The 16,227-nt window shown below is 34.6% G+C and overlaps 1 protein-coding gene across 1 annotated transcript in view; it reads left to right on the forward strand.

Annotated features, from left to right (window-relative positions):
* The first annotated feature begins 1,084 nt into the window (after positions 1-1,084).
* LOC129282877 (purine nucleoside phosphorylase-like) overlaps positions 1,085-16,227 on the forward strand; it is a 38,771-nt gene continuing 23,628 nt past the window's right edge. Inside the window, exon 1 of the mRNA XM_064114738.1 lies at positions 1,085-1,104. Within this exon, the coding sequence (XP_063970808.1) occupies positions 1,085-1,104 (20 nt within the window). The remainder of the gene's footprint in view (positions 1,105-16,227) is intronic.

A 16,227-nucleotide genomic window follows, 5' to 3' on the forward strand; every position in this document is an offset into this window, starting at 1 on the left:
TAGGCGAAACTTTAAAATGTCATAACTTTCTTATTTTACATCCGATTTTGATGAAATTTTCAGTGTTGTGCTTGTTGGATTTTTCTCTTTTTATTCAAATCTAGATTTTGTTGGGGTGGACCAGTCTTTTAAATGCTCCTTGACACTTTTTAAATGCATGGTAATTCATTATAGATATTACTTGCCAGATCTTTCCAAACTGTTGGTGCTTTGTGACTAACTGAAAATAGCAAACAGGGTTTTTCCGCTGCCCATAAATGATATTTATTTCATTCCTTGTATTATAGTTATGTGCTGAGATATTTAATGAGAGCATACTATTGAGTAAACAAGGCAAAACAAATTATATTATAACAATGAAATTAAGATGCAATATCTATTCAATTGATAAATATGTCAAGAATTTGGAGTGATTCGAACAGTGGCCTACTATGGGCATAATATGAATTTAAAGAACATATTCTAACTGCCTCCTTTTGTAATAAAAAGAGGGACTTCAACTTAGATTTGTAAGTGTTTGCCCACAAACAGCATTATTGTTCAGCTGCGAAGATGACTTGCGACATGCAGTTGAGTTCTTTCGAGTGAACTTTCTGCCTGGGTTACTTTCTCGTCCACTTGGCAGGGATCAGGATTAGAAAGGGCACGGAAGTATTGATTCCAACCTGCAAGGAGTTGTCCTCTGTGCTTCGATCTTCTCAGAGACAATATGATAGTCTCAGTTTCTATCCTGATGTTGCTGGATGATCTGTTCTGCTTGACAAGTTTGCTGAAGAGAAGGGTTTTGTCGTCTTGGAAGATTCTACTTCCATTGTATTGAAACACTGCATGCTCTGCTTCAGAGCATATGCATGCTATGCTTCTTAGAGTATTGCATAGCTATGATTTGAGGCATTGCATTGAAGCATTGCATAGCGCTAAACTTAACTCGAGTTCAGTGGCCCTTTTTTCTCCACATTTGGCGCACCGCTCGTGTTTGTTACGTTTCAGCGAAAGATCGCGCCAAATCTCTCCCGTTGTGCACTAAACATCGTCATCATCTGCAGAACTATTAACAAGTAAACTTCGCTGGCAGCAATTAACCATGTCTATGCAAAACGAAAGGTAAGTTATTCATATAAGGTTTTCAGGGTTTTATTTATGATATTTTAGTGGTAGGCCTATTTTTAAATGTAATCTCATATTTAAGTGGTTGGCCTATTTTGTTTAAATGTTATCTCGGCGGGGGGGGGGGGGGGGGGGCGTTTCCACTGACGAGTGGATACAATGCCGCATGACCATGGGGTTTCGGAAAGCACCTTAGACAAATATCTTCCATGTTCTGAAAATGAACCTCTTGACATGTATTGGAAACAAAGCCTTTAAAATAATGAATGAGTTTTGGGGAAATAAATTTCAGTTTTACTGCTTGTTTATGTGGCCAAACTAAACTTATTATAGGATGAATCTGAGCTAAATTTTCACATTATTAGGCATATAAGTCTTTTTAAAGCCCTCGGAAGTATATAGTATCAAATTCAAAGTCCTTTTTAAAAATGTACATACAAAGAAAAAAAACACAGTATAAATCATCCAGTTTACAAAACAAACATAAAATATGACAATAATTTGTTCACCGAACAATAAAAACACTTTAAAATGAGTGGACTATGATGGAAGTCAAAAATTTGTAACCTGGCTTTCATAAGATCTGACGAATTATAAATATATATAGCTATGCTTTGAAGCGTATAGCTTCGTTTTGTCTGCTCTTAATTGAGTGATATTGAGTTAATATTTCGACCACGACATTTTATTTCAAGTCTTGTGATCCCGGGGGAGGGGGCACTTCCATTGACGAGTGGATACCGTGCGCGACCATGGGGTCTCGAAAAGCACCCTAAACAAGTATTATGTGAAGAACTTCTTGCTGACTATTCATTATTAATACCAGGCTTTAAAATTGTGCACAGGGCGTTGCCGGGTACCTCCCTGGAATTCTTAGAGGTAGATACGAGTGAATTACCACTTGATCTGAGAAGATATATGCTTAGCAAGGTTTACACAGCAAAAATAAGACAAAACGCCAAACTAACACCCACTCCAATCTTCATTGAAGAAGTATTATGCACTTTGAATATTAAAAGAATAAGAAAGCACGAAAACCTTTAGGTTTAACCTTATCTAGGCTGGGGTTTTTTGGGAGATCATATGGCCGGAGGGGGGGGGGGGGGTGTTACACCCACAAATGTAATAATCGCCCACAAATGTAATAACGCCCACAAATGTAATAACACTTTACCCACAAATGTAATAACGCCCACAAATGTAATAACACTTTACCCACAAATGTAATAATTTCACCCACAAATGTAATTATGTACTTTACTCACAAATGTAATAATTTTTGATCGCCCACAAATGTAATAACGACTTTACCCACAAATGTAGTAAATTTGAAGGGATTTTTGGCGAATCCGTTCTAAACTAAAATCCTGTAGTAATGCGTTCATATAGCGATGGACCTATCGTAATAGGTCCATGATATAGAACAAAAGTGCGAAGTCTTTTTTCCAGACCCGGTTGTTAAAAAAATTATGATATAAGTCCAAAGTCCTTTTTCCAGACCCGGTTGTTTAAAAAATAATAATATAAGTCCAAAGTCTTTTTTCCAGACCCGGTTATTTCAAAAATCATAATATAAGTCCAAAGTCTTTTTTCCAGACCCGGTTGTTTAAAAAATTATGATATAAGTCCAAAGTCTTTTTTCCAGACCCGGTTATTTCAAAAATTATAACATAAGTCCAAAGTCTTTTTTCCAGACCCGGTTGTTTGAAAAATTATAATATAAGTCCAAAGTCTTTTTTCCAGACCCGGATGTTTGAAAAATCATAATATAAGTCCAAAGTGTTTTTTCCAGACCCGGTTATTTCAAAAATTATAATGTAAGTCCAGTCTTTTTTCCAGACCCGGTTGTTTAAAAAAATATAATATAAGTCCAAACTAAGATACGATAATGATATTCCAGTGGAATGGAAATGAGAATCGAGCTTAGTCTTTTCTCCAGACCCAGTTAATCAAAACTGGTGGAATTAATGTCTTTGTTGTTGTGTTAACTTATACGGCGCATATGTTGAATATATGTGCTAAGAGTAAGTTGAGAATCAAGCATAGTCTTTTCTCCAGACCTGGTAACTAAAAACTAAAACCGTATGGTAATGCGTTCATATAGCACAAAGTGCAAAGTCTTCTTTCCAGACCCGGTTGCTTCCAAAAAAAATATATAATATAAGTCCAAAGTTTTTTTTCCAGACCCGGTTGTTAAAAAAATTATAATATAAGTCAAAACGAAGATTCGATAATGATATTCAAGTGGAATAAAATGTTGTTGTTTTAGCTTATACGGCGGGTATCATTCAGTGGTGAATAATTTCGCCAATAAAAATAAGAATCGAGCTTAGTATTTTCTCCAGACCCAGTTAAGTAAAACTGGTGGAATAAATGTCTTTGTTGTTGTTTTAACTTATACGGCGCTTATTGTGAATATATGCACTAAGAGTAAATTGAGAATCAAGCGTAGTCTTTTCTCCAGACCCAGTTACTTAAAATTAAAACCCTTTACCCACAAATGTAATTATTTCACCCCACAAATGTAATAATGCACTTAACTCACATATGTAATAATTTTTGATCGCCCACAAATGTAATGACTTTACCCACAAATGTTACAAAATTTGAAGGGATTTTTGGAGAATCTCTTCTAAAATAAAACCCTATAATAATGCGTTCATATAGCACAAAGTCAGTTTTTGTCTCGCATGCATAGCAGAGCGAGACTATAGGCGCCGCTTTTCCGACGGCGACGGCGGCGGTGGCGGCGGCGGCGTCAACATCAAATCTTAACCTAAGGTTAAGTTTTTGAAATTACATCATAACTTAGAAAGTATATGGACCTAGTTCATGAAACTTGGACATAAGGTTAATCAAGTATTACTGAACATCCTGCTTGAGCTTCAGGTCACATGACTAAGGTCAAAGGTCATTTAGGGTCAATGAACTTAGACCATGTTGGGAGAATTATTTTCAAAATCTTAACCGAAGGTTAAGTTTTTGAAATGACATCATAACTTAGAAAGTATATGGACCTAGTTCATGAAACTTGGGCATAAGGTTAATCAAGTATTAGTGAACATCCTGCTTGAGTTTCAGGTCACATGACCAAGGTCAAAGGTCATTTAGGGTCAATGAACTTTGGTCAAGTTGGGGGTATTTGTTGAATTACTATCATAACTTTGAAAATGTATGGATCTAGTTCATGAAACTTGGACATAAGGTTAATCAAGTATTAGTGAACATCCTGCCTGAGTTTCAGGTCACATGGCCAAGGTCAAAGGTCATTTAGGGTCAATGAACTTTGGCCAAGTTGGGGGTATTTGTTGAATTACCTTCATAACTTTGAAAATTTATGGATCTAGTTCATGAAACTTGGACATTAGGTCAATCAAGTACCACTGAATATCCTGTGCAAGTTTTAGGTCACATGACCATGGTCAATGGTCATTTAAGGTCAATGAACTTTAGCCGTGTTGGGAGTCTTTGTTAAATTACCATCCTAACTCTGAAGGTTTATGGATCTAGTTCATAAAACTTGGACATAAGAGTAATCGAGTATCACTGAACATCTTGTACGAGTTTCAGGTCACATGACCATGGTCAAAGGTCATTTAAGGTCAATGAACTTTGGCCGTATTGGGGGTATTTGTTGAATTACCATCCTAACTCTGAAGTTTATGGATCTATTTCATAAAACTTGGGATATAAGAGTAATCAAGTATCACTAAACATCCCCTGTGAGTTTCAGGTCACAAAACCAAGGTCAAAGGTCAGTTTAATAAGGTCAATAAACTTAGGCCATGTTGGGGTAATTGTTGAATTGCCATCATAACTTTGAAAGTTTATGGATAGAGTGAATGAAATGTGGACATGGGTGTATTTGACCATATGAATGGTGTTTTTGTGAATGATTATTTTATAGTAGTTTTCAAAGTTAGCACTGCTGCTATATTAAATTGCGTAATGCAGGCGAGACTGCCAGAGGCGTTCCACTTGTTTTTCTCTAGACCCGGTTATATAAAACATTTAAACAATCTTCCAAATAAAGATCCCAAAATTAATTCTTATTGTTGAATAACATAGAAGTTTAGCGTAGTCTTTCCTCCAGACCCAAATATTTCAAATAGCAAATAAAAAAATAATAAATAATAATTAAAAAAACGAAGACCCCACGATTTTATTAATGTTGAACAAAATGTTAATATAGCATAGTCTTTCCTCCAGACCCAGTTATAAAAAAAAATCATTTAAAAATGAAACAACAACAACAACCAAAAGCAGACCCCGCAATGTTTTCAACATTGAATAGTGTGTGTGTGTTTGTGTGTGTATTTTAGTTTTGTCAGACGTGTATTAATCACATATGATTATTTACGTCTGGGACCAACCTTAACGTCTCACCATCCGAAACACGTGACCAGGGCTCGAACCTCGAACCTCTGCATCAATTTGTAACTTCCCCACATAGCTTGGATTACAGGTGCACGCCACAACGCCCAGTTAGTATCGAAATATGGTGTAGTCTTTGTTCCAGCACCGGTTATTTCACAATTGCAAATCATAAAGAACACTATTAACAAAGACCCCACTATCTCATTGATGTTGAATAACTTGAAAATATAGCGTAGTCTTTCTTCAAGACCCAGTTTTTTTAATAGCAAATCATAGAAAAGATATATAATAATAATAAGACAAAGGCCCCACAGTCTTATTGATGTTGAATTACATGGAAATATAGCGTAGTCTTTCCTCCAGATCCACTTGTTTCAAAATTACAAATCATGTTTTAAAGAGTTAACACGAATCAAAGACCCCCACTATCTTATTAATGTTAAATAACATGGAAATATAGCGTAGTCTTTCATCCAGACCCAGATCTTTCAAATAACAAATGAATAATTATGAATTAATAATAATAATAATAATAAACAAAGACCCACGATCCTATTCATGTTTAATAACATGGAAATAAAGCGTGGTCTTTTCTCCAGACCCAGTTATAAAAATCATTAAAAAACACAACAACAACAAAACAAAGACCCTGCAATCTTATCAACATTGAATATCATGAAAATATGGAGTAGTCTTTGCTCCAGACCCAGTCATTTTAAAATAGGAAATTATAAGAAACAATAAAAACAAACAAACAAACAAACAGTATCAGCAAAGACCCCACAATATCATTGATGTAGAATAACCATGTTGTTGTTGTTGCTATCTTGGATTTTAAGGCGCGTATCATATGAATATTTACGCCTATGATTAATTTGTCGTCTTTGTGGTATGCGTTATCACATGGTTTTTATAGTTTGGCTTAATTTGTATTTTAAGAGAACTGGGTGTGGGGTAAAGACAACACTCTAAACCCAAGCATTTTAACTGGGTTTAATTTTGAAGATTGGTCTTAGCCTTGATTTTTTTTCAATATTTGTTTATCTTTTAAATAACCGGGTCTAGACGAAAGACTAAGCATAATACTCGTGTTATTCCACAGGAATAAGAATATGACAAAGTTTTATGTTTTTAAGATTGTTTAAATTATTTTTTAAATGACTGGGTCTGGAATAAAGACAACGCTCTAAACATGTGCTTTTCTACATGGTCTTAATTTGGAGGATTGTTGGTTCTTATATTCGTTGTTGGGGGTTGGGTTTTTATTGCTTTTTTATTCTTGAAATAACTGTGTCTGGAGGAAATTCTACAATCGATCTTCATGTTATTCCACCGTAGTAATTAGATTATTGGGTATTCGTTTTAGAATATTTGTAAAAACTATTTTATTTTTTTCAAATAATAACCAAGTCTTGAGAAAAGATGATTGATTTACCCATGCATTGTTACAATGTTTTGTAGGGGTCTTAGTATTATTTGAAAAAAAAATGGGTGTGGGGTAAAGACATTTTTTTTTTTCTGGGTGTAACTTTTGAAAATTGGTCTTAGATCTGAAGTTTTTTTTTTAATTCATTTTTTTTAACAAACGGGTCTGGAGGAAAGAGTACGTTTTGAATCTCGTGTTATTCCACAAACATAAGAATATGATAGGGTCTTACGTTAGAAGATTTTTTTGTAATTTTTTTAATGATTAGGTCTGGAATAAAGACAACGCTCTTAACCTCTTTTAAAAACAGGTTCTTAGGTTGAAGGATTGCTTGGTCTTAGATTTGTAGTTTTTTTTATTATTACTTTTTGCGTTGTTTTGAAAAAAAATAACTGGGTCTGGCTGAAAGACTATGCTATATGTCCATGTTATCCAGCATTAATAAAGATTATGGGGTCTTTATACTGTTTTTGTTGTTGCGTTTGTTGTTATTTATAATTTTGGAATAACAGGGTTTGGAGAAAGGACTAAACTCTATTTCATTTTTATTCCACTGGAATATCATCATGGTATCTTAGTTTGGACTTATATTATAATTTTTGAAATAACCGGGTCTGGAAAAAAGACTTTGGACTTATAGTATGATTTTTGAAACAACCGGGCCTGGAAAAAGACTTTGGACTTATATTGTAATTTTTTAAACAACCGGGTCTGGAAAAAAGGCTTTGGACTTCTATTATAATTTTTTTACTCAAACGGGTCTGGAAAAAAGACTTTGACTTATATTATAATTTTTTAATTAACCGGGTCTCGAAAAAAGACTTTGCACTTTTTTGCTATATGAACGCATTAGTATAGGGTTTTAGTTTTTAGTTTTAAGTAACCGGGTCTGGAGAAAAGACTATGCTTGGTTCTGATTTTACTCTTAGCGCATAAATTCACAATACTCGCCGTATAAGTTTTTTTTTTTTTTCGCAGGAGTTTCTGCATTTTATTCACAAATCAATGATAAATTAACATGTTCACATAATTGAATGAATACAATTTAAATATGACAATTAAAGAGATACATTGTAAATAATACAGAAAATACTGATAGTTAAATCATACCTAAGCATGTGATATAGTTCGGTAAAATACAGGGGCCAGCTATTATAAGCACAGAGGTGCTTGAAGCAATAGCAGCCAGGAGAGGGGGCTACATGAAAACCATCATAAATCATATTTGATAAATTGATCGTCAAGAAATATAAGATTAAAATATATATATATATTGGTAGAAAAAAATGATAAAAAGAAGTGCAAGTGTGTATATGTGGGTGAGTGCAGGTGAATCAAATTAGGTATACTTAGAAATAAGATTTTTTTTCAACGAAGCTTTAAACGAATAGAGAGATGTACATTGTTTAACATCATGTGGCAATGCATTCCAAATATCTGGGCCATGGTGGCGTATCGTCTTATGAGCGAGTAATATTCTTGGGTTGGTTAAGTGAAGATCTGTTGAATGTCGTGTTGGATATTTGTGAATGTCTTTGTTGTAAACAAAAAAATTGCGAAATGGAATCGGGATAATATTGGATGAAAATTTAAACATAAATATGGCCGTTCGATAAATGTTAATATCTTCAATTTTCAATGTCTTTAAGTTGTGAAATATTGGATCAGTATGTGCAATGAAATGTGAATGAGTACATATGCGGAGTGCTTTCTTTTGAAGACGGAAAATCGTTTCTATTTTTGCCTTACTACTATACCCCCATACTAAGTTGCAGTAAGATAAGTGGGATAAAACGAACGAATTGTAAAGCATAAATAATGATTTTTTGGAGAGATAATATTTTAATCTAAACAAAATTCCTATTCCTCCGGATGCCATCATGCAAATATTGTGAATGTGACTGTTCCAGGTTAAATTTGAGTCAATCCATACACCTAAAAATTTGGTTTCTAGTTTTTCAATGATAGGTATGTCATCTATGTTTATATTAAGGAACATATGTTTAGTTTGAATGTGTTTAAAATACATAAAATTTGTTTTGCTTATATTTAGGGAGAGTTTATTAGCTTTAAACCATTTTGATAATTTCTTTAATTCTAAATTAAGTGTCGGGACGAGTATATTTAAGTCTTTGTGGGAATAGAAGACATTTCTATCGTCTGCAAATAAAACGTATGTTAATTCTCGAGATGCATTTACAATATCATTCATATAAATCAGAAATAGCAAGGGACCTAACATCGATCCTTGTGGTACTCCACATTTCATGGTACAAATATTGGATGTTTTTTATTTGAAAGAAACATAATGGCGTCGATTACTTAAGTAATCTTTGAACCAAGTGAAAACCACCCCCCTGATTCCATATCTCTTTAATTTACAAAGTATAATGCGGTGATCCATTGTATCGAATGCTTTTGATAGATCCATAAAAATCCCAACAGTGTGTTCTTTTTTAGAGAGAGAATCAGATATTTTGTCGAATAATTGTAAAATAGCATAATCGGTTGAATGATTCTCTCTAAAACCATATTGATTTGGAATTAATATATTATTATTGTTCAAAAAGGAATACAATCGCTTGTAAACTACTTTTTCAAGAATTTTAGAGATACTCGGTAATAAAGATATTGGTCGGTAGTTGGAAGTAAGACATGGGTCATCTTTCTTATATATTGGTATTATTTTTGCAATCTTAAGTGGATCGGGAACAATGCCATGATACAGAAAAAGGTTGAAAATATGCATGAGCGGTGAAGCTATAAAGTGAATTATTTGTTTTAATAAATAGACACTTATTCCATCATGCCCTGAAGATTTAGTCGGTTTCAAAGACCTAACAATTTCTAAGATCTCATGAGTATTAGTCGGATTAAAAAATAAAGAATTTTCCGGAAAGTCGTTTAAGTATTCAGAAAAGTCATTATCATTAGATACTATTTTTGAAGCTAAATTTGGACCGATATTATTGAAGAAGTTATTAAAGGCATTAGCAACATCACTTGGGTTTCGCAAGTGTTGTCCATTTTCTACGAAATTAATGTTATCATAGCTTTCTTTTTTCTTACCTAATATCTCATTTACAGATTTCCATAATGAATTTTTATTATCATTGTTATTTTCAATTTTATCAGAAAAGTAAAATTTGCGAGCTAGGCGGATAACTGAAGTTAATTTGTTGCGGAATTTTTTGTATTTATTTATGTTTTGAATTGTAGGCGATTTAATGGATATTTTATAGAGTCTATTCCGAGTAAATATGGATTTAATTATACCTTGTGTAACCCACGGTTGTTTGTTCTTCTTTTTGCTCGATTTAACTCTTAGTAATGGCACGTTTTTATCATGATAATAAAGAAGTTTATTTAAGAATATTACATAAGAGTCATTTGTATTTTGTTCTAGGTAAATATCATGCCAATCTTCTTCAGCCACATCTACCTTTAGGGATTCTATATTACGTTGGGTTTCTTTTCGTCTGGTTATGTTTTCTTTGTCCCTAGGTTGGTGAGGGCGTTTATCATTTGGATACATTGCAAAAATAGGCAGATGGTCTGAAATATCATAGTATATTATTCCATTAATATTTTTTCTAATGCAAAAAATATTATCAAGTATTGTATTTGATATGTTAGAAATTCTAGTTGGTTTATTAACGAGATGTTGTAATCCAACTGATGATAATAAATTAATAAAATGTTGACCTATTGTAGTATAGGGAAAGGACAAATCAATGTTAAAGTCGCCCATGATATAGATTTTTTTTGTTTTCTCGAGAAACTGATTCGAGACTAGATTCCAATTCATTTAAAAATATATCAGCATTATTGGTTGGGGGTCTATAGATTACACCGATTATTTTATTCTTATTTTTAGCGTTAGAAATTTCAATGAATAAGGATTCTATATTTTGAAGTTCAATATCATGTCTTACTTTGTAATTAAGATCTTTATGTACATAGAGAGCGACACCTCCTCCCTTACCAACTTTTCGATCTGTATGGAGGAAGTTGTAATTATCAATGTTGTAAATTGGAGGAGACATTGGATGCAACCATGTCTCTGTGAGACCAATAATAGACAATGGAAATGTGTTTAATGTGGATAAAAATTCGCAGAAAGTATCAAAGTTTTTTTGTAAGCTTCTTATATTCAAATGCATTAAACTAAAGTAGTCGGGAATATCACTTTGAGCTACTTTATGAAAAGCCTTATTAAATTCATTGGCTGTATAATATTTACACTGGGGAGAAAAGGTTTCACCGTTTAATACACTACTCAAAAAAAGTTAAGGACCACTTTTTAAAACGTACATAAAGATTTTATACAAGGTGTTTTATTTCTGGAAATACCTCAGTACAACTGTCCTAAATGTCCTTAAACACGCTGTAATCAATTTCACGCATGGGTGGTTTCAGTTGTTGCACAATGTCTCTCGCATCACTGCACATCCTGAAAAGTGGGCCCCGAGGGGTATCAGCTACCGACATGAAGTGGTAAAAACGAATGTCTGAGTGTCTTTCAGGCAGTTCAGTAACGAGTGTGACCACCTCCTGCAGCAATAACGGCTTCACAGCGCTGTCTCATGGAGCTGATGAGGCGATTGATGTCTCTGACGTCCAGTGCATCCCATGCAGCCTCCAGAGCCACACCCAGCTGCTGCAGTCCAAGTGGATGGGCTTCGAGCTGCTCGAGACTCCTCCCCATCATGTCCCAGACGTGCTATATCGGGTTTAAGTCCGGGGACCTCGCTGGCCACTACATACGCTCAATCCCCTGGCCCTCAAGGAACTCGGTCACCACCCTAGCTCGGTGGGCACGGGCATTGTCATCCATGAAAATGATGTTTTGTCCCACATTTTCTGCAAATGGCACCACTATAGGTTCAAGGACCTCATCCCTGTACCTCACTCCTGTCATTGCTCCCCCTGGGACCACGTAGAGACGAGTACGGTTGGCGTAGGTGATGCCTCCCCACACCATGACGCTGCCTCCCCCATAACGGTCATGTTCTGCAATACAGGGGTCTGCAAATCTCTCTCCTGGTCGCCTCCAGACTCTCGAACGTCCATCATTGTGGTCAAGGGAAAATCTGCTCTCATCTGTGAACAGAACTCTACGCCATTGCTGTCTGGTCCATCTGACATGCTCCCGGGCCCAGTTGAGACGAATTCTTCTGTGAGCAGGGGTGAGTGGGACACACTGAGCTGGCCGTCTGGCATGCATATTGGCTCTGTGAAGTCGGTTACGGATTGTTTGAGTGGAAACAATCACTCCAGTTGCTGCAGCGAAGTCATTGTTGAGGCGGCGTGCACTGTGAAAGCGGTTGCGGAGGCTGAGATTCGTCAAGTAGCGATCATCTCTAGGGGTTGTCGAAACTGGTCGGCCACTGCGGGGTCTCTCGGAGTATAGCCCTGTCTCTCGGTGTCTTTGATTTGCTCTGCTAATGACACTGTGTGACACGCCCATCATTCTGGCTACTCTTCGCTGACTGAGGCCAGCTTCCCTAGGGCTCTGGCTACATCTGTTTCACTTAGGTGGTGTCTTGGCATTGCTGTTGTAGGCAAGTTGTTGATTGTACAGACTAAAGACGGAAAATGCTTTGGAAGACACTTGTCTTATGGCCCACTGCAATGATGCCAGAGACATCATGAAAGAACTGCATGTGTGAAATTGATGTCATTGTGTTTGATGGCATTCTGGACAGCTGTATCTTGGCATTGCTATTGTCAGCAAGTTGTTGATTGTAGAGACTAAAGACAGAAAATGCTTTGGAAGCCACTTTTGTACGGGCACATTGCAATGATGCAAGAGACATGAAAGAACTGCATGTGTGAAATTGATTTCATTGTGTTTGATGGCATCCTGGACAGCTGTATCTTGGCATTGCTGTTGTCAGCAATTTGTTGATTGTAGAGACTAAAGACAGAAAATGCATTTGAATCCACATTTGTACCACTTCACAATGGGCCCACTTTTCAGGATATGCAATAATGCGAGAGACATCATGCAACAACTGAAACCACCCATGTGTGAAATTGTTACAGGGTGTTTGAGGAGATTCAAGACAACCATATTCGGGTATTTCTAGAAATACAACACCCGGTTTGAAAATTGTATACACACATTAAAAAGTGGTCCTTAACTTTTTTTGAGTAGTGTATATCTGCTCTATTGAAAGAGAATAAATAGGATTTTGTTTGCAATCGTTGAAGAAGTAACCGATGTGCATGGTGCATGTGAGTGCAAGTAAAGGTGTATGCCAGAAGCATTGAAGAAAGTGTTATACATGTTCACTTACGTGTGACGATCTAACAGACTCGGGCTGGTGCTTACATCATTGTCATTAAAATAAATTATATGATGGATCTTTGAAAATATTGATATATCTTTGTCCAATGTTTGGTAAAATAAGTTTTAAAGATAATATGAAATTGAAATGACTTTTTAAACCTTTTAATACAATTGACAGCTGGTAATAAAGATTTTTTTTTTCCAGACGGTCTTCTGCATAGGCATATCTATATGTATATACAGTGAATAGGGGATAGTCTATCTATAGAGTCATAAACTCCAACAAATACAATAATCAAGAGCAAAATGTGATTGTTCATGAATAAACAGGCGTCTTCAATTTGAATAGAAAGTTTCTTGCCTCTCAGAGTTAGAAAGAAAAAAAAATAGGAAATTACCATCGAACTGTGAATGGGATTGGAATGCATATAGAAAAGCATTTACTTCTATGTCAGCAAGCCATGAATGATTGAGAATGTAATAGGGCAATACAGGCATTGCTGTGAATAAAAAAAAGTACGAGATCAAATATATACATAACAACGTCTCAATTGTTATACAAATAGTGATTTAAAAAAGTCGTTGAAAAAGCAAAAAGATCCTCATTTACATGGGATTCCGACACACCTATACGTATACTTTATAACCGATTCAATTCTATTCAATTCTAATTGATCAATGAATGCAATATAACTACAAAAAAGGTATTTATGTCAGACCATAATTGAAACACTCTAAATGTTTGCTTTGGAATGATGAAAGATATACGAAAGAATGCAATTATAGTGCATGGTAAACACAGTAGACAATATGTGATGTGTCGGAAACATGATTATATGGGATCCTCATTTATCTGTTTATGCTGGAATTTTTCTGTTTCAAACAATCAAACAAGGCATAAAGACCAAATAAGATGCCACAATTAAATCCGAAAAGGGACAAGGTGTTGTTAAAATACAATAGTGCACTTGGAATAATGTAGATATTTGCTTGCAATGCAACCTGTTCTATTAACACTCATTTACATGTAATTTAAATTACAGACAAACCAAATAAATGATAATGACATTGTATACAAAATCAGTTCAGTGCAAGACTTTGAATCGCATAAGCGATGCCATTTGCATAGGCATTCCACTATATATATTCATTGTATTGAACTGTTTGGGAAGGTGATTTTACTTGCAATTAGAAAAAAAAATCAGTTCTCTGCAGGACATTAAACTGTTTGAATTGTTTAAGCGATGATCATTTGCATAGGCATTCCACTGTATTCATTGCACTGAACTGTTTGAGGAGGTGATTTTAGTTGTAATGAAAATAAAAATCGTGTTAATTCGACAGAATTGAAGTTGGATGGTCATAAACAATGATACAAAGTGAGATCACTTTCATTGGAGAAAATACTAATATTTTAGATATGTTTTAGTATATTTTTGGAAGCAACTTTTAAGAGAATTATAAAGGACATTTTTTTCCATACAAATAGAATTAGAGTTATTTTGCGTCCATTAGCATGTTTATAGCATGGGGAAAAAATGACATATGCAAGTTTGTCATGGCAAAAAAAAAGAAGAAATAACTTGCAAGATTGAAGGAGAAAGAGTAAAATTATTGTTTTTTCGCATAGATTCAATCATGCAGTGTATCTCATGTAAGCGTATAATGTTAGCAACATTCTTTTCCTCATTAGAAACACAGAGATGGATATGTTTGGCAAAGAAAACTTCAGAACAATATTTGGGAGTAATATCTCAAAACAAGTACACACTAGTCATATCAGCATAACGTAAATTATGACAGTGAAGAAACAAGCATTTATGGAAAAGCAATACCATAATTTTTTTTAGTGCATTCGATAACAGAGAAATTTATTCAGTTTTTTTCTGAAAAGAATATAAGAGAATCTCAGGTTCTCAACATGTCAATCGTGTATATCACCGATTATAGGAGTGATATTTCATATAAGCCTGTAACCTGCAAATTACAAGTAAAAAAATAATCGAAACGTTTACATAGTTATTACGAATATTTAAAGTCACAATGTGTGTACATAAATACAGCTTATCTTTCCCCTTAACAGTACGCTAGTGTATTCAGTATTCTAATGGAAGTACCATCTGTTTTATATTTCTTTTGAAAACAAAATTAAAAGAGGTAAAAATGATCACAAGACATGTACACCTTGAATTGCCGAGTATACAGTGCGATTCTAAACAAGGTGTAAAAAGCAGCGCTTTTGAATGATCATGTTGTTTAAGAAAAGCTGTATTAATGTAAACAAGCATGTCCAGCAAAAAGATGTTATCTTGGCCAAACTAAATTGAGATCACTCAATAGCTGATACGTACATTTCAATTACACACTCATAAAGGTTTCTTGTGAAACAGGTTTGACGATTTGCGTCCGAAAATTGTTGATATCGAAACTCAAATCATGATTGTATGTTTTCACCGATCAGTAAGAGTGGAAGCATGATTAATTTTTTTTTAATGGGAATTTGATGAATAAAGGGATATCTTATAACAGCTTTAATTTTCTCTCAGCAATAATACACATCGTATTCGGTAATAATGAATTTTATTACAGTACTGCATTTACAATGGAAAAAGAAAATTCTTAACAAGCTCACGCGTACACGTATATACCTAGAATGGTAGGTTAAACAAGCATTTACATGAAGCGCAAAGATAATGCTTTTGCAGATGCATGTGATTAAATAAAAAAAAAGAGGAGCCGTGTGAACGTTTTAAGCAAATTTCTGTTCATAGAAATGCATTAAAAAGCCAGACTGTGTTTTCATGTTAAGTTACACCATTTACTGTTTACAGGCACAGTAAGACTACGTTTAATTTGCTTTATTGTATATTGAAAATGAAACTGTTCTGCAGAATAAGAGCATATACAGGCATTTGACATGATTGTATTATCCATGTTTGATCACATTGTCGTCTTTTAATGAAATACACAGGTTTCGCAGATATTTAATACAAGACAAAAAAAAACCAATCCAATTATTTGA

Source organism: Lytechinus pictus, unplaced genomic scaffold, assembly GCF_037042905.1.
Source record: "Lytechinus pictus isolate F3 Inbred unplaced genomic scaffold, Lp3.0 scaffold_20, whole genome shotgun sequence".
NCBI lineage: Eukaryota > Metazoa > Echinodermata > Echinoidea > Temnopleuroida > Toxopneustidae > Lytechinus > Lytechinus pictus.